At 38.6% G+C, this 22,229-nt stretch overlaps 1 protein-coding gene and 1 pseudogene across 1 annotated transcript; one reads left to right on the forward strand and one right to left on the reverse strand.

The window, feature by feature from the left end:
• Nucleotides 1–19,690, forward strand: part of LOC103972924 (myosin-17-like) — a 27,956-nt pseudogene extending 8,266 nt beyond the window's left edge.
• A 271-nt stretch (nucleotides 19,691–19,961) lies between these two features.
• Nucleotides 19,962–21,932, reverse strand: LOC103972936 (pollen-specific leucine-rich repeat extensin-like protein 1). The gene has a single exon (XM_009387350.2). The coding sequence runs from the start codon at nucleotides 21,930–21,932 to the stop codon at nucleotides 19,962–19,964; it is 1,971 nt and encodes a 656-aa protein (XP_009385625.2).
• Nucleotides 21,933–22,229: the final 297 nt, after the last annotated feature.

Raw genomic sequence — 22,229 nt, forward strand, 5'->3', positions numbered from 1 at the left:
CCGATGAGCGAATGGAATGAATCGGAGAAGAAGGTTTTTGCTTTAAATGCAAAGGCTATGAATGCCTTGTTTTGTGCACTAGACAAAAATGAATTTAATCGTGTTTCAATTTGTGATTCGGCTTTTGATATTTGGAGAACTCTTGAGGTTACTCATGAAGGCACTAGCCGAGTGAAAGAGTCCAAAATCAACATCCTTGTGCACTCTTACGAACTTTTCCGAATGAAACCAAGTGAGTCCATCGGAGACATGTACACCCGGTTCATGGATGTCATCAATGGACTCAAAGCTCTTGGTAAAGATTTTACTAACTTTGAACTAGTAACTAAAATCTTAAGATCCCTCCCTAAAAGTTGGGATCCAAAAGTTACGGCAATTCAATAGGCTAAAGACCTTAAAACATTCCCTCTTGAAGAACTTATTGGGTCTCTAATGACCTACGAAATGACATGTCAAGCTCATGACGAGTTCGAGAACCCCCTTCCAAAGAACAGGAAGGATATGACACTCACATCACAAGAAGACCACTTGAAAGGAACATCAAGTGATGAGGACAGTGACAATGACATTGCACTTTTGACTCAAAAATTTAAAAAATATTTAAGAAAGAACAAATTTAAAAATAATACAAAAAATAAATTCGAACACAAGAAGGACCAAGTGATTTGCTATGAGTGCAAAAAATCGAGACACTACAAGAACGATTGTCCTCAAGCCAAAAAGAGAACATCAAAGAAGAAGGCGCTCAAGGCAACGTGGGATGATTCAAGCGCGTCCGAAGAAGAGGAGTCCAACACCGAGCAAGTTGCTCATTATGCCCTAATGGCCATCGGAGAAGAGGTAACAGATTTAATTGATGTAGATTTACCTTATCATGAATTATTAAATGCTTTCCATGAGTTATTTGATGAATGTAAGACAATTAGTAGAAAATACAAATTACTAAAAAAGGAGCATGATAATCTCACTTGTGATATCGATAAATTAAAAACTGAATATCTTGATAGTTTAGCTCCATGTATAAAATGCTATGATCTAGAATCTCTCCAAAAGGAGAACTTGCTACTTAAGGACACCTTGAAGAAATTCGAGGTTGGTAGCAAATCTTTGAACATGATCCTTACAAATAAGGGTCACGTTCCTAAAAGAAGTGGAATCGGATTTGTGAGAAGTCCTCACCAAAATCCAACCACCTTCATTAAAGGCCCCGTCTTACATGTTCGGCACCAAAGCAATTGCAACTTTTGTTGCAAATATGGACATAAAACTTATAAATGTCCATTCAAGAAAATTAGTCCGAACAAACTAATTTGGGTTCCTAAAGGAGCCATGATCAACTCTATGCAATATGATGAACAAGTTAAATCAGTTTTTAAGACACCCAAAAGAAAATAGATACGTAAAAATAATCCCTTCTTGTAGAAACATACACCATCACAAGCTAGGAGCAAGAGATGGTATCTAGATAGTGGATGCTCAAGACATATGACTGGAGATCCATCTCATTTCTCTATGCTCACTAGCAAAGAAGAAGGGTACGTTACCTTCGGAGACAACAACCAAGGCAAAATCATTGGCAAGGGAACCATATGTAACAAATTAAAATTTTCTATTGATGATGTCTTACTAGTTGATGGATTGAAACATAATCTCTTGAGTGTTAGTCAATTATGCGATAAAGGTTATATCGTTAGATTTGAATCAAATGTGTGTATTATTGAAAAACCAAACCATAACATAACTATGATTGCATTAAAACAAAATAATGTCTACACCATCAACCTTGATGAACTAAGTAATGAAATGTGCTTCTCCGCTTTAAATGATGATGCTTGGCTTTGGCATAGGAGACTAGGCCATGCAAGCTTGAAACTAATATCTAAGATCTCATCTAGAGAATTAGTGCGAGAAATTCCAAATATAAAGTTTATTAAGGACAAAGTATGCGATGCATGTCAATAGGTAAACAAATAAAAACTAGTTTCAAACCAAAAACTCAAATTAGCACCACTAGACCATTACAATTGATTCATTTGGACTTATTTGGACCAATTGACACAACAAGTCTAGGGGGAAGCAAATATGCGTTTGTAATTGTGGATGACTATACTAGATACACTTGGACCTATTTCTTAGCTTACAAAAGTGATTGTTTCAAGTGCTTCTCTAAATTTTGTAAACTCACTCAAAACGAAAAATGTTTCATGATTTCATCAATTCGGAGTGATCACGGTGGCGAATTTCAAAACCGTGACTTTCAAAATTTTTATGAAGTTAATGGATACAATCACAACTTCTCCACTCCGAGAAATCCCCAACAAAATGGAGTAGTTGAAAGAAAAAATAGAAACCTACAAGAAATGACAAGAACTATGTTAAATGAACATAGTTTACCTAAGTATTTTTGGGCCGAAGCCGTAAATACGGCTTGCTACATCATGAATAGAGTCCTAATAAGACCATCCTTATCAAAAACTCCCTATGAATTATGGAATAACAAAAAACCAAATATTTCCTATTTTAAAGTTTTCGGTTGTAAATGCTTTATTTTGAATGAAAGGGATGCCTTAGGAAAATTTGATGCTAAATCCGATGAAGGTATCTTTCTTGGTTACTCTTCCGTTTCTAAAGCTTTTCGGGTTTTTAACAAAAGAACCTTAGTAATAGAAGAGTCTATTCATGTAGTCTTTAATGAAATTTCTAATTTAAAGAAAAATGATTTTGATGATGATCTTGGTTTTGATAATTTGAATTTAAATGAACCCCCTCCTCAAAATAGCAACTTGGATGCACCTTCTTCCGAAATTTCCTTACCCAAGGAATGGAAGTATATAGATGCTCATCTAAAGGAGCTAATTATAGGAGATACATCAAAAGGGGTTCAAACTCATTCCTCTTTCAAGAATTTTTGTGCTAACGCCGCCTTCCTTTCTCAAATCGAACCTAAATGCATTGACGAGGCCATAAAAGATGATTTTTGCGTTAGGTTTCAATCAAATCCTAAATTATCTCATCTTAAAAGTGTTAAAAGAATATTTAGGTATCTTAAAGGAACTCCAAATCTAGGATTGTGGTATCTAAAATCTGAAAAATTCGATTTAATAGCTTATGCAGATGCCGATTTTGGCGGATGCAGGATAGATAGAAAAAGTACATCCAGAACATGCCAATTTTTAGGACATGCACTTGTTTCTTGGACTTCCAAAAAACAAAATTCAGTTGCACTATCTACGGCGGAAGCCGAATATATTGCTGCATGTGCATGCCGTGCATAAGTTGTTTGGATGAAAAATACATTAGAAGACTATGGAATTCACTTCAAAAATGTTCCCATAAAATGTGATAATACTAGTGTCATATGTCTTACCAAAAATCCAATTCAGCACTCTAGAACTAAGCATATCGATATTAGGCATCATTTCATACGCGATCATGTCCTTAACAATAATGTTGTTTTAGAATTTATTAACACAAAGCATCAATTGATCAATTGGCAGATATTTTTACAAAAGCCTTAAATGAAGACCAATTTGAATTCATTAGAAGGGAACTAGGCATGTTAAATTGTCCCTGAAAATAAGCTTGTTTGAATATATTTTTCGAAAAATGTCTCATCCTTTTCTGTTCTTCTATGGATTTGACTTCATCATTCTCCTTCGATTCAAGATGATATACTGAAGTACAACTCATTATCTTAACCTATCTCGAGTCAAACACCTCAAAAAAAAAAAAAAAAAAAATTAAATTAACGCAGCACGCCAGCGGTGGCACCGCCAGAACCGGCGGTAGCATCGCCTGAGCGCTCGGGCGCCAGGTGGTGGCACCGCTTGGTTTGGCGGTGGCACAGCCCGAGACACCCTATAAATCTCAAATGGTTAGGGCCGGCGGTGACACCGCCCCCAACTCGTGGAAGCCTTGCTCCAACTCTCCCAAACTCTCTCAATCCCTCATTCTAACCTCTGCATACCTTGAAGAGGGATTCTTGTTGGTCCAAGCTCTCCATCATCCAAGAAACACTCCATAAGGTAAAATCTTTCCTTCCCTTTCTTCTTGTTTTACCTACTCATTACAATTTCATATTTCTTTTATCATCTTGTCTAGATAATGGCTCCTAAGAGATCAAAAGGGAAAATGATTGAAGGAGATTCATATGATCATGATCTTTTTAGATCCAAAGAAGAAGCTCTTAGGTTTCCAAATTTTGAAACAAGATATATCCATAAGGGTAAACACGTTGATCTCGATGAACTAGGAGACTTAGAACCCATTAGGTAGTTTGCTTATCTAGAGGCCCTACCTCTCTTACAAATAGATGAACCAATTTATCCTAGGTTAATTAGGCTCTTTTATGCAAACCTATGGGTAGATAACGATAGCCTAAGTACTTACATTTTAGGAATACAAATTAGGATTTCTGATAATTTTATTTGTGAACTAATTGGAATCACTGAAAAAGATAGGGGCTGTTATTTTAGAGGAAAATGGGATGTTAATATAATAGGAGCAACTTACACCGAAGCTGTTGAAACCATTTTTGCAAACTCGGACCTCGGAATAATACCCAAGAGTTGCGAACACTTACTACCTTTTAACTCTAAGATTCTTCATCATATCATGACAAGCATACTATTCCCTGAGCAATATCATCTTGATGAAATGAGTCTAATAGAGATAAGCACTATGTATTGGATTATGACCGGTCAACATAACTGTTTTGGATACTCAATACGGCAACACATGCAGGATATTACAGCTAAAGATATTATGTTGCCATATGGGGAGTTAATCACTAGATTTCTTCGTTCCTATGACATTTGCATCCCACCCGATGAAGAAACAATTCAAAGTGATAGATATAACATCATCAATAAAAATCTACTAAAGAGACTTAGGTGCACATTTAACAATGGAATATGGGTAAGGCAACCTAGAAGGACTGATCCTATTCCTCCACCAGTAGAACAACCAGAAACACCAATTTTTAGGGGAAATGAATCTCCTCCTCCTAGTCCCTTTAGTGTAGCACCTTCAGCTCCTGTTTCATCCTCTAAAGGACTCATTATGGCAGAACTGTCTCAGATCAAATTCCAACAAGACCAACTCAAATCGCAGCAAGAACAAATTCAACTCCAGCAAATTGAAATTTTGAAAGAACTACGACAACTAAATCAAAAAATAGATGTTATGTATTAGCACTATGGATTACCTCATAAGGATTGATGTATCTTTTTATTCTGTTCTGTTTACTCTTAATATCAAGTTCCAAGCTGGTCATCTTTTTGAACGAAAACTGAATCTTCTTTTTAAATGTATTTTTAAAATTCTGGATATATGCTTCTGGATGAATGCTGATTTTTCCTTTTAAGATGAATTCTGGATAAGTATTTTTGGCAAATTTGAATGATTAATCTTAATGCTGTATTCTTTCTCTAATGATTTTATGATCACAAATTGCGTGCTTAGTCTCGTCTCCTTTTTTGTTGATGACAAAGGGGGAGAAAAGTGATGACCTGTACCTTTTTGATAGCATGACTTATATGAATTGCAAAAGTTTGTGTGATACGAATGTCTTATATGCCTTGCAAAATCTTTGAGAATATCGCAAGATTGATTGATCATATTGAAAGCATGCCTCACATCTACATCATGAAATTCATGTTGAAAATCTTTATCTCCTATCATAATAAAAATTGCCCTTATCATTCGACTTGAAAATGATTTTCATCGAAGTTTCGCATTTACTTATGCTTAATGGGAATAACGATAAGTTCTACGGTTAGAACTTATCGGTTTATGCTTGAATTCAATGGGATGGAATTCAAGTGTTTTTATCTTCTCATAATATGGCATATAGATAGGGGGAGTTATGTTTAACTCCGTCATCAATTGATTGTCATCATCAAAAAGGGGGAGATTGTTGAATCTTAGATTTTGATGATAAAATCAATTGATGGGTTAATTGATCTAATCCATATTATTGAGTTAAGTGTGCAGGATTAACTACGATAACCAGAAAACACAAAGCAAGAATACCGGAGTCAAGTTCGATGGACGTTTAAGAGTCCGAAGAATCGTCGGAGATGCTGCCGGAACCAACCGAGAAGAAATCGGGAACCTGTCGGAATTTTCGGAAGTTCGCCGAAGAGATCGTCGGAGGTTCACGGAGATCACCGAGAAGGCTCGGCTACTCGTTAAAGTCATCACAAGTTCGGGAGCTTGCTGGGAGTCCGTCGGAAGAAGTTCGTCGGAAAGCTCGCCGGAACAAGACTCGACGTTCGCGGTTGAAAACTTGCTTAGGATGTTTTTTTTTTTTGTTATGTAGTTCACTTGTAATTAGGATTAGGATTAAGAGATAATCCTATATCCTGGTTAGGGGTCAACTGGGCCTAAAATTAGACTTGGTTTGGGCTAAATTTGAAGCCCAACCAGTGAACCGAAGGGTCTGGCGGTGGCACCGCCAGACTGGGCGGTTGCACTGCCCAACACCCGAGAGCCAGGCGGTGGCACCGCTTGGCTGGGCGGTGGCACCGCCCGTCCACTGTTAGTGTCTGACACTGACAGGCGGTGGCACCGCCACTGACAGGCGGTGGCACCGCCAGCATCGGGAACCCAAAGAGAATTCAAATTTTGGAGCCCAAATTTGAATCCTATTGAGGCCTATAAATACCCCTTAAATCTCAGCTGAGATAACAACTTTTTGAGAAGCAATTGATTGAGAGAAAGGTCTTAGAAAAGTCTTTGCTAGTCTTGTTTTCAATTTGCTAGTGTTCACCTCCTTCTTTCTTGCTGAAAATCTGTAAGAGAGTGAACCGCTTGTAAAAAGTTGTAAGAGGGGTATTTACCCTTCCCCTTCAAGAGATTTGCTAGTGGAAGGTGGGAGCCTCATCGAAGAGGGGCCTCGCAAGTGGATGTAGGTCATTTGACCGAACCACTGTAAAATCGGCGTGATCTCTGGTTTGCATTTACTTATTGTCATTTACATTACTGCAAACCATTTGCACTTTAATGCTCTACTTCTTTGTCTCCGTCTTACTTATCCCTTCAAGTTAAAACGCAATCGAAACGGTTTCAAACGAAAACATTACTTTTATCGTACGAAGTTTCCGAAAGTGTTTAAATCGTCAAAAGTTTATCGCGCTTTACCGCTGCACTAATTCACCCCCCCCTCTTAGTGCCGCTCCGATCCTAACAGCCACACGTTATGAACTTAATGAAATATATGTGAGCCACTAATTCTATTTTCTGTTTTTATATTTTGATTGCTGTTAGATACTAAGGGTTGTCTATACTGTCGTTGAACATATTTTCTGGCTTCGCCAGACATACACCGTTAATATCCTGATTGCTGTGAACCCATTTCAAAGGTTACCTCATCTCTATGATACCCACATGATGGAACAATATAAAGGGGCAGATTTTGGGGAGCTAAGTCCTCATGTTTTTGCAGTTGCTGATGTTGCTTACAGGTAATATTAATCAAATTTGCAACAAATAGGGCTAAAAAATATGCTTTTATTAATAAACAGGGCTATGATTAATGAAGGGAAAAGCAACTCCATCTTGGTCAGTGGAGAAAGTGGGGCTGGCAAAACTGAAACAACTAAGATGCTTATGAGATACCTGGCATATTTGGGTGGATGATCTGGAATAGAAGGACGGACCGTCGAACAACAAGTTCTGGAAGTAAGATATGATAAATTTTCTTTTCTAGAGTTTGATAATTACCGTTTAGTAGCATTTTATCTTCTTTTACTTTTAGCAAATAAAATATCTTCTTTTACTTTTAGCAAATAACACAGACAGGTGTAGTTTGGACTAATATGTTCCAGTATTTTTCAGTCCAATCCAGTTCTTGAAGCTTTTGGAAATGCCAAAACTGTTCGAAACAATAACTCAAGGTAACTCTATATTAGTTCTCCTTCCTTTTCGTGAACTTTTCTTTTTCATGTCAATCAATAATATTATGAACTATGAACAATAATCACATTGATGCTTTTGTTGAAAATTGAAAACAAATGCTTGATCAGCTTTGAATAATATGTTTCCCATGATATATTTGTCATGTTCAAATATCTAATTTTCTTTTCTTGATTTTGTTCATGATGCCACAATTAAGTCGTTTCGGTAAGTTTGTTGAGATACAGTTTGACAAAAATGGAAGGATATCTAGTGCCGCTATTAGAACATACTTACTTGAAAGATCTCGTGTCTGTCAAATTAATGATCCTGAAAGGAACTACCATTGCTTTTACCTTCTCTGTGCTGCACCTCATGAGGTATATAGTATGCACACACTGCCATTGTTTGGAATGGCTTATGTTCATCGTGGAGGGGAATGGTATGAAATGTTAACCTATATGGCAGGAGATTGAGAAGTACAAGTTGGGAAATCCAGTCATTTCATTATCTTAACCAATCCAAATGCTTTAAGCTAGATGGGGTTGATGAAGCTCAAGAATATCTAGCAACTAGAAGGGCAATGGATATAGTTGGAATCAGTGAGCAGGAACAGGTATATGACTTTAGTTCATTCTAACTATGATTCTTCAATTCTAAATTTTGTTGTTTGATTGTAATTTTAATTTCAGGAGGCAATATTTAGGGTTGTAGCTGCTATACTTCATATTGGGAATATCGATTTCGTTGAAGGGCCAGAGATAGATTCATCTGTTATCAAGGACGAGAAGTCAAGATTCCATCTTGACATGGCAGCTGAACTTCTGATGTATGCTCAACTTATCTGATTCTGTTCTTTTATTATTCGTATTTTTTTTCTCCAACAGATGTGATAATGCTTATGGCAGGTGCAATGTCAAGGGTTTAGAAAATGCATTGAAAAAACGTGTCATGGTGACCCCTGAAGAAGTTATTACAAGAACTCTTGATCCTGCTTCTGCAATTGTCAGCAGGGATGGCTTAGCAAAAACCATCTATTCCCATCTGTTTGATTGGTAGTCTCTGTTAATATTTTGTTCTAATAATTCTAGCACTGAGCTTTTGTGATAATCCAATTAAACTTTTGATTGGTCACACCATATGCAGGCTTGTAGAGAAAATTAATATATCGATTGGGCAGGACCCTACTTCAAAGTCGCTGATTGGAGTTCTGGATATATACGGTTTTGAAAGTTTCAAATGTAATAGGTAATCCCATCAATAAGACAAAGAAAAAGCAATTTTCTTTCAGTGACTATTGATGTCTAAATTATTAGTTGATGATTCTAATTGTGTCGTGCACTCAAAAACAGTTTTGAACTACACTGTATCAACTTCACAAATGAAAAGCTGCAACAACATTTCAACCAGGTTTTCCCAAAACTTTTGACATTATTCTGGATATTTCTTGATTATAATTTAACACATGATGCCATGTGCAGCATGTCTTCAAAATGGAGCAAGAGGAGTATACCAAGGAGGAGATTAACTGGAGCTACATAGAGTTTGTCGATAACCAAGATGTTCTGGATTTGATTGAGAAGGTGTATTATTGTTGTTTCCTGTTGTGCTTTTGTTTTGTTTTTTGATTTACTGGAGAAACTTTTGGCTGTTTTGTTTAGTAAAATTTTGATTATTTCTTTATTTTTCATGTACAACAATCATGCTTTCTAGAACATTGAAATATTGATAGGATAAAATATCAAGAGAACATCTGGTGTGAGTATTAGTCTTAGTAACCTTCAAGAATAGATCTGTATCAGAAAAATTAGTCTAGTTTCTGTCCAATTGTTCCTTTGTTTGCATTTTTTGTTAACCATAGAAGTGAACTGGAGGAAACCATGGTGTGTATAAGATTGACTGTAGTGTATGGTGGGGAGAAAATGGTACACATAAATATCATTGATGGATGGAAACTTCTAGTTGTGAATCCTTTTTGTGTACATATACTTTAATTAATTGCTCAAGACTAAAGGAAAGATGTTCTCCTTAGGTGCTCATGCACTGCTTATTCCAAGAATTTAAATTGGTTGGATCTATACAGTATCAATATACTGACCTCTACTGTCAGTATCATAAAAAATAAATAAGTAAATATCAGTAGCAACATATATGGCCCAATACTGATCCTTGTTAGATCAGTAAATACTGGCTGGAACATACAATTTCACCGCTAGTCCTTGGTTTATTCTATTAAACAACAGGAGGTTGATCCGTCTACAGGGGGGTTCAGTTACATGGTTTTTTCCTGCCACTGAGCCCTGTTGAGGGCTGTATCACTATTCGGAGTAGAGTCAATTTCCCTTCAACAATGCACCATTCAGTATGATGCCAGGGTTGGGAGTGCATCATTCTGCGGATAAAAAAGATTATTGATGTACATAAAAAAGAATGGATGGTAACAGACCAGATCTCTGTAGTTATAGATATGCTCTAATCTATATTTGAAATAATGGTGAGTCCCATTTAAGTATATACTATAGCGATTAGTAATCCACTTTATCATCCCAGGGCAGTTGTAGCACTGAGAATCTCAGTTTATATGACATTGGTAGCCATAGCATATTATTTGTTTTTTGTTGAATGACAGCAGTGGCCTTAACATGTTTCTGTCTCTTTTCTAGAATAACTACTGGTGCAGCCAATTCTTTGATTTGTATAGCCTGTACTGTGTATGATTATGCACCGATTATCCCAGAATGTTGTCATTAGCTTCAACAAAATCATTCTAGTGGATGGTAGAAGTCTAGAAGTACATCTGCCAATGCTACTTCTTGATAACTGAAATTTTCTGATTTTAGTATGTCAATGTGATGCATATCAATTTGAGAACTTGACAATCTTTACTGGATTTATTTTAACATATGTGGATATATTGTTCCTTTTCCATATGTGCAAATTTGTATGTTTTTAATTATTTCCCAGTTTTGTATGAATTTTCTTTTTGATGGCCAACTTCGTTTGTCATTTTGACATAAAAAGTTATATCTTCTTTCAGAAACCTGGAGGCATCATTGCACTTCTTGATGAAGCCTGGTATGTGTTGATTGCTTCCCTTGTGCTGGTTAACACCTCATCTTTTTTGTACTTGAGTATAAGCAACAATGGTATTCCTGTATATCCATATACTTATGCTTCTGAAAATATTGGAAAATGAACTTTGGCCAATCTCACACTTTTTGCTTGATTCAGCATGTTTCCCAGGTCAACACATGAGACATTTGCTCAAAAATTGTATCAGACATTAAAAAACAACAAGAGATTTATAAAACTGAAACTTTCTCGTACCAACTTCACAATCTGCCATTATGCTGGAGAGGTAATTATTCATTTGATGATATGCTTAAGTACTTTTATTTGAATCTGCTTTGGGTTTCACTTGTATATCTATACTATCCACCCAGGTAACATATCAAGCCGACTACTTCTTAGACAAAAACAAAGATTATGTTGTGGCAGAACATCAGGATTTACTAAATGCTTCCAAGTGCCCATTTGTTTCGGGTTTATTTCCACCACTTCCTGAAGAGACATCAAAGTCTTCAAAGTTCTCTTCCATTGGCTCCTGCTTTAAAGTAATTTTTTTCTTTGTCCGTTCTTTTTGGTAGTTTTTTTACAGTATAAATATGATGTGGTTATATTTCAATAATTAATAATAAATTGATATATGAATTGACTCCTTAGACTTCTTTAGTAGTGATATGCTGAGGTAGTACTTATTTATGTATATACGTCTGGAATGTCACTCTGTGCTGACAACAGTTTGCACAACTGTCACGTATAGAACTCACTGCACATTACAAAGCACTTGTCATTTGACTTCTTTAGTCATAGTAAATGTATATTTTATTTTGCATTTTTTATCCACATAAAATTTTATTCTAATGCAGTAAATGAGTGAGATTTGCTTGTCATACAAATAGGATCATCAATCTTATTCTTTTTCCCCACCGGCATCTATAAAGCAAGGTATGCAATTTCGAATGGTACCGTCCGATATGGGCGGTACATATCGATCCGACGGCATACCGGTACGCGGATCGCCCGCTACCGGATGGAACGTGCTACGGTGATATAGTGCTATAGTAAGAGGAAGAAATATTTAAAATCGCTCGGTAACAGTGATACAGTGCTCCAATGGTCAAATTGACCATTGGAGCCCTTTCTCATAGTATTTAAACCCTTCTTCTCTCCTATTTCAATCCATTACATTCTCATACTCTCTTAAACTATCTTATTGACCATTGGAGCCCTTTCTCATAGTATTTAAACCCTTCTTCTCTCCTATTTCAATCCATTACATTTTCATACTCTCTTAAACTATCTCAAACTCTTTTTTTCTCACATTTGTGCTCTCCTAAACTCTACAAAACAACGATTTATGAATTGAATCGAGGTTAATTTGGGAAGATTAAAAGGAAGAATTTTCTAATCAAGAGGTATGTTTACATAAGGACAATCCATAATGGATTGAAATACGAACCTTGCACAAAATATTCTTCAAAGCCCAAAAAAGATATATGATACTATTCTTACTTAATTTATATTGATTTTGCTAAACTTATGCTATTACTATATTTATTTCTAACTTAAAAACCCTACCATAACTTTTTTTTATATTTTCAGATATATTCGGAGGGTTTTACACCTAAATTAGGTGTACCGCTTGGTACGCCCTAGCGTACCGCTCGGTACACAGTACCGTACCATATCGAGTCAACCTCGAAACACCACTATACGGTATTGCATACCTTGCTAGAAAGTATAAACATTTATAATCTTTCAAGTTGAATATGTCATATGACAAATATTCGTCCTTAAACTGTTTCAAGAAAGTTGTGTGCCATAAACTTACAAGTTGATTTATTTAATTACTTAATTATTCATGAATATATTTCTAGTTATGACTTGTGATCATAAAAAAAATGTCAGCTACAACTTCAATCTCTGATGGAAACGTCCTCAAACCTTCTATTTTCGAGAACTTCAATGTTATCCAACAATTGCGCTGTGGAGTATGTTCCTACTTACTATAATTGATTCCTCTTCCCTCTCGAAGTTTTACATAATATTTTACCATTTTGTTTTGTTGCCTTCACGCATGTAGGGTGTTCTAGAAGCAATCAGGATCAGCTGTGCTGGATATCCAACTCGAAGAACATTTTATGAATTTCTCCTTCGGTTCAGTCTTCTTGCCCCAGAAGTTTTGGAAGGAAAGTAAGCCTCTTTACATACGTAAATAAAATTCAAATAAGTTATGAAGTACCTAGTGATGCATGTATTTGATCTAAATATTCTGATGCACCCCCTCTTGGTCTTTTGTAATCCTGGACAGCTTTGATGACAAGGCTGCATGCCAAAAGATTCTGGACAAAATTGGATTGAAAGGTTACCAGGTATGATTGTTGTTACCATTTTTTTAAATTTTTGATAAGTCCTCTACTGGGCAAAACTTGTGGTTTAACTTCAGTGAGCTGAGAACGTTGAAGAATGCAGTACAGATCTTTTTATCAATTGATAAGAAGGGTGGAAACTACAAGGGAAATAGCTTACATTACAGATTCTCTGTCCTACACTAAATTCTGCCAATATTTTGGGCCTGTTTCTTTTTAAAGATTTAGAGAACAAGAATTTTGCTCTGTATAACTTTTCTTTTATCTACATATATCTGTTGATTTTTTCTTCTTTATTATTTGTCAAGCATTACTGTTTGAGGATATCACTTTTTACATAGTGAATCTTTGCATGGGCAGCTAGGCAAGAGCAAAGTGTTCCTGAGAGCTGGCCAGATGGCTGAATTAGATGCTAGAAGAGCAGAGGTGCTTGGAAGAGCAGCCAGAACAATTCAAAGACAAATCCGTACATATATTGCTCGTAAAGAGTTCCTTAGGCTACGGCAAGCATCTGTTTATTTGCAGTCTCTCTGGAGAGGTATAATCCTAATAGAGTGAGAGTGATTCACTTTGACTAAGTTACAAAGTTATCAATTGAAACTTTAAATTAAGTTACCCTGAGACTAAGTTAAGTTTGTTCTTTTATTTAATTTTATGGAATTTAGTTCGGAGATCCGCGATCTGATTATTAAGTCTAATATTTTGTTTGGTTGTTCATTTATTTCTTGTGCATCAGTAAAAGAATTCTTCAAATTTGTTCCCAATTTGGTTAAATTCAGGAAGACTGGCCTGTAAACTGTATGAGTGCATTAGACGTGAAGCAGCAGCAGTCAAAATTCAGAAGAATTTGCGCCGATATTTTGCAAGGAAATCATATACAGCACTTCGAATGTCAGCAATTACGTTGCAAACAGGCTCAAGGGCAATGATTGCTCGCAATGACTTTAGGTTGAGAAAGCAAACTAAAGCTTCAATTTGTATTCAGGTGCCTTAATTCTCTCTGCTGGATATTGCTGTTAAAGCTTAGCTACATGGTTTTACTTTATCCTGAAAGAGATTACTATTACATATCACCATGAAGGAGCTGTGGGCTATGTTCTGCAACACATTAGTTTACCAGTTGTTTATTTGAGCCAGTGATTTAAAAAGCGCTAGGCGCTAAAAGACGCCAAGGTCTAAAAATGACCGAGGCGCTAGGCGCTCGCCCAAGCGAAGCGAGACGCTAAAATATTAAAATATATAATATAATTAATAAATATAATTATTTAACAGTATTAAAATCAAAATAATATAATATTAATCTAATAAATACAAATACATTACTGTTACTAGTATACTGTTAATAGTATTCAGTATATTGTTAACAGTATACTTTCGAAAGAGGAGAAGGAAGAGGAGTGTAAGGGAGGACCAAGGGTGCAGCGACAGCGGTAAAAGGGTGCAGCGACAGCGGTAAAAGTGAGCAGCGGCAGCGAGAGCGGCGAGCGGCAACGGTAGCGGAGAGTGGTGACAGCGGCAGCAAGAGCGGCGACAGCGAGCAACAGCAGCGGTAGCGTGAACGAGAGCAAGGTTAGGGTTGGGCAGCGGCAGCTGATATCAGTGTTTTAGTTGGTTCGATTGAACCAACTAAAGCACCAGGGATCGAACCAGACCTAAAACGCTAGTTCGGTCGCCTGGTTTAACCCAGGCGCTCGCCCGAAGCACTCGGCACTTGGGCTCGGACGAGCGCCCAGGCGGCGCGCTTTAAAGAGGCACCGCTTGGAAGTGAAGCGAGGCGCTCGGGCCTCACCTCGCCTCGCCCAAGCGCTTAGGCGAGCGCTCGAGCGCCTATTGAAATCACTGATTTGAACTATGATTATAAACATATGTTGTCCTCTGCTTGCAGTCTCAATGGCGTTGTCACAGGGATTATTCTTATCACAAGAGGTTGCAAAAGGCAACACTTACTTATCAGTGTGCTTGGAGACAGAGACTTGCAAGGAAAGAGCTTAGAAAGCCAAGAATGGTCTCTTCTTATCTCTAGCTTTCTGAAAATAACTCCAATAAAATGAAGCCTTTGGATAACGTAGTTCTTATTTCAAATTTTTGCAGGCTGCCAGGGAAACAGGAGCCCTTAAAGAGGCCAAAGACAATCTTGAAAAGCGCGTGGAGGAACTGACATGGCGTTTGCAGCTTGAGAAAAGACTAAGAGTAAATATCCTTCTTAATCGGTATTCTTTGTAGCATTTAATTGTTGGTAATATATCGATGTAGTCTTCTGTATTCTTTTCTTTAATATTCTGGGCTTGGGATGTCATGATGAGTTGCAACATATCTTGTTTCACTCCAATTTGCAGACTGATCTAGAAGAGACAAAAGCACAAGAAATTGCTAAACTGCAAGACATGTTGCATGAGATGCAACTGCAGGTAGAACAAGCAAAATCCACAGTTATTAAGGAACGGGAGGCTGCACGAAAAACTATTGAAGAAGCACTTCCGATCATAAAGGAAACCCCTGTCTTAGTTCAAGATACAGAAAAGATTGATTTACTAAATGCTGAAACTGAAAACCTTAAGGTACGACCAACAGAACAACTGATGTTAGATTTCTATTTTTATAGACAACTTAATAGTTCTGAATCATAACCATGTACACAATGTGGTAACAGGAAAACATTGAACTACAAAAATTTATAAAAAATACACTGATTAATGAGAGATTCTATGTTATAGCAAATTATATTTGTCTTGTTAAATTAATTAATACGTTGCTCAGTCTGAATATTCAACAACTTTGTGTTTTTTCTCTTGTTGTCTTCATAGGTTTTGTTGCTAATAGAAAAGCAGGCAACAGATTCAGCCAATAAAGCATTTGCTGAAGCTCAGAACAGAAATATTGAACTGGTCAAGAAAGTTGAAGATTCTGAAATGAGAGCTGATCAATTTCAAGACACTGTTTAAAGGTTTCTGATTTCATAATTCCTTTTTTGTTTATTCCCAGTATTTTATATATCATGTTGGGCACTTGTTGATGGGAACCTTAATAAATTTAGTTTATCTATGATACTGTAATAAAGCTGAAACCAAGTATTAGTCACATATCCTCCTGAAGCTTTGCTTTCAACATTACAAGGTAATATTTGTGTTTTCTCTCCAAGCACAGGCTTGAAGAGAGAGTCTCAAACCTGGAGTCAGAGAAACAAGTGCTTCGTCAACAGGCGGTTGCCATTTCACCAACTAGCAGAGCTTCATGTTCAAAAACAACTATCTTCCAGGTCCCTATCTCATTTAATTCTTTTTCGACATTTAGCCAACTAGCACATTACTACCAGGCTTTTTTGTGTGTATGTTAGATTTCTTATTGTTGTTATTATATTGTGATGCTTTGGCCACAAAGAAGCACAGAAAATGAGAATATCCTGAATGGTGAATCGAAACTTGCTTTGGTAAGCATGATAATTTCAATTCTGATAAGCATTTGGCTTCGGCAGATATCAAGTCATTTACCCAAAAGACAAGTGAATTAACCTTGGACGATTTTTATACACTAAAAACTGTAGGACTTGAGTCCTGGTTCACCTAATTCCAGAGAACTTCAAAATGATGATAAACCACATAAGTCACTCAATGAGAAGCAGCAGGTATGGCAATATTTAATTTTATAATAAATGCCATTCTATATTTTGGCTTTAAATGTGTGCATCGTATTGATACTAAAATTTATTATGTCTTGTTGTCCTTAATGCTGTATTTTCCTGATAAGCTATGTATTTTCCCTCACAATGTTATTTCTCCAGGAAAATCAGGACTTACTTATTGAGTGTATCTCTAAAGACTTGGGATTCTCTGGGGGTAGGCCTATTGCTGCTTGTGTCATATACAGATGCCTTCTTCATTGGAGATCCTTTGAAGTTGAAAGGACTACTATTTTTGACCGTATAATCCAAACAATAGGCTCAGCTATAGAGGTATGAAAAACTTTGTCATTGTTGCTGGTGGTTTAATTGTCTTTCTTCATTAATATTGTGGATCGTGAACCAAATCCATTTTCAAATTTGTATCAGACGTGTGACAACATACAACATCGATACTATTTTCTTTATACATAATCCTCACTAGTACTACTACATGATCTTATTCATAGATTTAAACCAGTTCTTGATTTACTAATTTTGCAATTTGTACCTCTGAAGGCCCAGGATAACATTGATGTTTTATCCCACTGGTTGTCCAATTCATGTACTCTATTGTTGCTCCTCCAACGAACATTAAAAGCAAGTGGAGCAGCAAGTTTGACTCCACAGAGGCGTAGAACGTCAGCTTTATTTGGGAGGATGTCTCAAGTAAGATGGTGAAACCTTTGGTTTCCCAGAAGATCATGATGCTTTAAGTATTGATATGGCTTCATCCTGATTTCCTTGTTTAACTCAATTTATGTTAACTTTTCTTGCATCCTAAGGGAATTCGAGCCTCTCCTCAGAGTGCTGGCCTCTTTTCTTTTAGTGGTCGCATGATGGGTGGATTGAGTGATTTGCGTCAAGTTGAAGCTAAATATCCTGCTCTACTTTTCAAGCAGCAGCTTACTGCTTTCCTTGAGAAAATCTATGGAATGATTGGAGACAATCTAAAGAAAGAAGTATCTTCACTGCTTGCCTCATGTATCCAGGTAATAAAAACTTTCCCAATAGTTTTGCTTGAAATTTTTTTAATATTGTTAACTGTGCAGGCGCCAAGAACATCTCGTGCAAGCTTAATTAGAGGCTCATGATCTCAAGCAAATGCTATGGCCCAGCAGGCACTGATCACGCATTGGCAAAGCATAGTGAAAAGCTTAACCAACTAGAAAATCCTGAGAGCCAATCATGTAAGTTCTGAGTAGCAGTGCTTTGACTTTTGATATATGTTCGATAAACTTTAGCTTTCCACCTTTCAGGTCCCTCCATTTTTGGTTCGCAAGGTGTTCACCGAAATTTTCTCATTTATAAATGTACAACTGTTCAACAGGTACATATTAAGTGTGATTACATTGCTTTCACTTTTTTAGCCATGTGATTTTTTTCATATTTTCTCATTATAAAGGATAATCTTTTTCTCTGTTATATAGCCTTCTGCTGAGGCACGAGTGTTGTTCATTTAGCAATGGGGAATATCTCAAAGCAGGGCTGACTGAGTTAGAACACTGGTGCTATGATGCAACTGAAGAGGTGATCTCCTATGATTTCAAACAAACTTTGTGAAAGTTTTAAACTAAAATATCATTTGGTCGCAGTATGCAGGTTCCGCATGGGGTGAATTGAAGCATATTAGGCAGGCTGTTGGTTTCCTGGTATGTTTTTTTATGAAGAGCACATTGGTTTATTTATTTTATTTTTGATTTTCTAGTAACCTTATACAATGTGTCCACTGTTCCAGGTTATACATCAGAAACCAAAGAAGACCTTGAAGGAGATAACCACTGATCTATGTCCAGTTTGGGCCACTCCTTTGACCTGTTATTATGTCCAAAGCATTGTAATTTAGTTATTGTTCCCATTTTGAATTATTATCTGATTCTGTTTTCAGGTGCTCAGCATACAACAGTTATACAGATTAAGTACAATGTATTGGAATGACAAATATGGAACACAGCGTATCATCAGAGGTTAGTTTGAACTCAGCTGATTGATGTGCTCCTTTTAAATATAGTTTGCTTATTTAGGAAGGTTAGCATTCTGTATTTGTTACCTCCACATAGAAGCTGAATTTCTGTTTTTGAACATTTATTCCCACCCCCCACTTTTTAGGTCATTTCAAGTATGAGAGTTATGATGACTGAGGATTCAAATAGTGCAGTCGGCAGTTCTTTCTTGTTGGATGATGATTCGAGGTGATTCTGCCATTAAAAAAACAAAGGAAGAAGATCTAAACTCCTCGTTGAAAATAGAAAAATCTAAGCTTGATCAATCTTTCATGCAGCAAACCATTCTCCGTGGACGATATCTCAAAGACGATGACTGAGATAGAGGTAGCAGATGTTGATCCACCACCTCTAATTCGTCAGAACTCGGGCTTTGTATTTTTGCTACAGAGGAAGGAATAGTAGACTTCATCTTCAAGTTTCCTATTCATGCCCAAGAGGTGCATATTCGTCTTGTAGATATGATGTTATTCTATTCATGCCGAATTAGCATAACCAGGGGTAGATTATGATTTTAGTAATCGGGTTTGATTTGTTGATTTAATTTCATGATTCTTTTGATGAGTTGTATTTATTGGCAATAAGCCCCTGTTCTGACTCTGTGCTGCTCAGTGTCTACCGTCAAGAAGTGAGAGGATTCTCTTCTCTACTTCAACAAGCATTTAGAAGTTGAACGATTGGCAATAAGGTTAACGTTTGTTTTATGCTGAACGATTTTTGATGTAGTATATAATTTGTCTTGGTCTTTCCAACAAATTTATACTCGCTACTTGTGATACATGATTTAGTAAAGTGAGATAATAAAGGATCTGGTTTTGAAGATCGTCCATTGATCTTTATTTTCTTATTTCTTCCATTTATCAAAATCCGGATGGAACATAAAATCACAAGATTTCAAATTACTTTTTTTAAATCTGAACTAATTTGAGCTAATTGAAACTGGATGAAGCAAGTAAAGTGAATAAAATTTTCCTGTCAGGGAGAAGCTTTTACGCTCCCCGCAGGCGACGGCGGAATCGCCTGAACCCGGTCTTCGTTGGACTGCCTGGTGGCCACACTCGATTCGCCTCCTTGTAGTTTCCGCCGCTCCTTGTCTCGTCTGGAGTTCTGCTTCTCGAGCTTCCAATTTGCATGGCATCGGGCGATGAAGAGGTCCGCCTTGTTGTTGACGTCTGGGCTCGGGCAGAAAACTGCCACCCCCACCCCCACCTCTGTTTCTCTTGCCTTCGTCTCTCCCTCATGGTCCTTGCTGCTGTGCCTCCTCACCATCTCATCCGACGGAGGCGGCGGTATCTTGGGGGATAAGGGCGGGAGAGGGTGCTTAGAAAGCTGGGATTTTTGTGGCCGTGGTGGCAGGGAGGACAAACGCGGGAAGGGCACCTTGTTATGGTCGGTCTTTTCTTTCCCCTCGCTCTGTGATGGAGCAGAGGGCGGTGGGTGTAAGACTTGCTCCCTGGACTGACGGATTCGCATCGGAGGTGGTGGAGGAGCTGCTGAGAACGAGTTGATCTGGCACTTCTTGCTTTCCCCTTTCTTGTGAGAGAATACATGGTGGAAGAGCGGGGGAGGTGGTGGCGGTGGAGAATGGGAAGAAGCGGAGACCTCGTAGTGAAGCGATACATCATCGGGAGATCTCATCGCCTTGCTTCCTTTCTTCTGCTGATCAAACAAAGTGATAGCTGCGGCAGCGGAGTCCTTCACCCCACCGCCACTCCGCTTTTCATGCCTCCTCTTCTCCTCCTCCTGTGGCAGCGGCGGCGGTGGCGGCAGAAGATGAGGCGGTGGCGACGCCGGCGGCGACTTACGAGGCTTTTCGAGTCCCAAAAAGTTATGATCTTGCTTCACCTCCCATTTTAGAGTATTCCCGACGCTTCTCCTCCTCCGACGCCGTGATCTCGCCGGCGCTTGGGGCGACAGCGGGTGCCTCTCGATCTCGAGGTTTATGCTTTGTTCCGCTTCCCTCTCAGGAAGCTTCTCTAAGTTCCTCCTCCTCGGCTGTCGCTGTCTGCAAGGCGGCGGTGGATGGGGTTTCTCCGATCCAAATATCTCATCTTTGTCCACCTTCCTCTCTTCCGGGAACTTCTCCACGCTCCTCCTCCTCCTGGACTGGCGCTTCCTTGGTGGCGACGGCAACTGGGGCTTCTCCGATCCAAAAATCTCATCTTTGTCCACCTCTCTCCCTTCTGGAAACTCCTCGACGCTCCTCCTCCTTGACTGGCGCTGCGGTGGTGGCGACGGTGGATAGGGCATCTGCAATCCAAAAATGCCATCTTCGTCCACCTCTCTCCCGGGGAGCTTGTATACCGATCTCCTCTGCTGCCGTTGCGGCGGTGGCGACGGCGGGCTCGGCGAAGATCTAGATATCGGAGAAGGGCTCCGCCGCAGGACTAAGGTGTCCACCGGAATCGTCTTCGACTTAATATCCCCAAAATTCTGCCGCTGCCAACCCCTGGATTCCGGCCCCCGGCGATAATGCTGTATATCATCGTAGCAACGCCACCCGTCGGCGTCGGCTGCTGCAGCGGCACCGCTGCCCAATGACATCACATCCGGCCTCAGATCCGGGTAGTAGCTGCTGCTCCGCATCCGATTAAAGCCCGCCGTTGGACTGGTCTGCAGGGGGCGGGAGTACCTAACCTGGGCGGTGGGACTGGTGAACCTGAGCCAGTCGTCGAGGGCCTGCCGAGGGGAGCTCTCGGGACCGTCGCCGCCAGAGCGGCGGCCGAGGACGCCACAGAGAACGAAGAAGAGCACAAGAAGGAAGATGAGGGCATCCCATCCCTTCCTCGTCACAATGGGACGGGAGATACGGGAAGAGGAAGAGAGCCAGGGAGGAAAGAAGAGTAGAATAAGAACGGAGAACAACAGCATTAAAACCCATGGCTTAATTCCACCACCGCCACCAGCGGTCGCAGCAGAATAAGGAGGTTCCCCTTCTCTGTTCATTTCGAATACGAGCTTCCGGTGGCACGGCGAGAGGTGGCGTTGAGTGGCGGTGGAATGTGCGTGGTTTCTTTATCCATCTTTAAAGCGAGTTCGCAAAAGGACACCATCAATTAAAATCTCAGCAGGGGAGACTGGGAATAAGATCCAAGTCAATGTGGACGAAGAACGATGCCGTATCATGCTTGTTAACATGATTCCCATAGCTTCAAGGATGAAAGAACGATGCCGTGGATGAAGAGTGATACTATATCATGCTTGTTAACATGATTGGCGTAGATTCATTTAACACAAGTAAAG

Source organism: Musa acuminata, chromosome BXJ2-3 (genome assembly GCF_036884655.1).
Source record: "Musa acuminata AAA Group cultivar baxijiao chromosome BXJ2-3, Cavendish_Baxijiao_AAA, whole genome shotgun sequence".
Taxonomy (NCBI): domain Eukaryota; kingdom Viridiplantae; phylum Streptophyta; class Magnoliopsida; order Zingiberales; family Musaceae; genus Musa; species Musa acuminata.

What these genes read in the sequence shown, in the direction of transcription:
- LOC103972936 (XM_009387350.2), bottom strand. Translation starts at nt 21,932, where the DNA reads ATGAACAGAGAAGGGGAACCTCCTTATTCTGCTGCGACCGCTGGTGGC.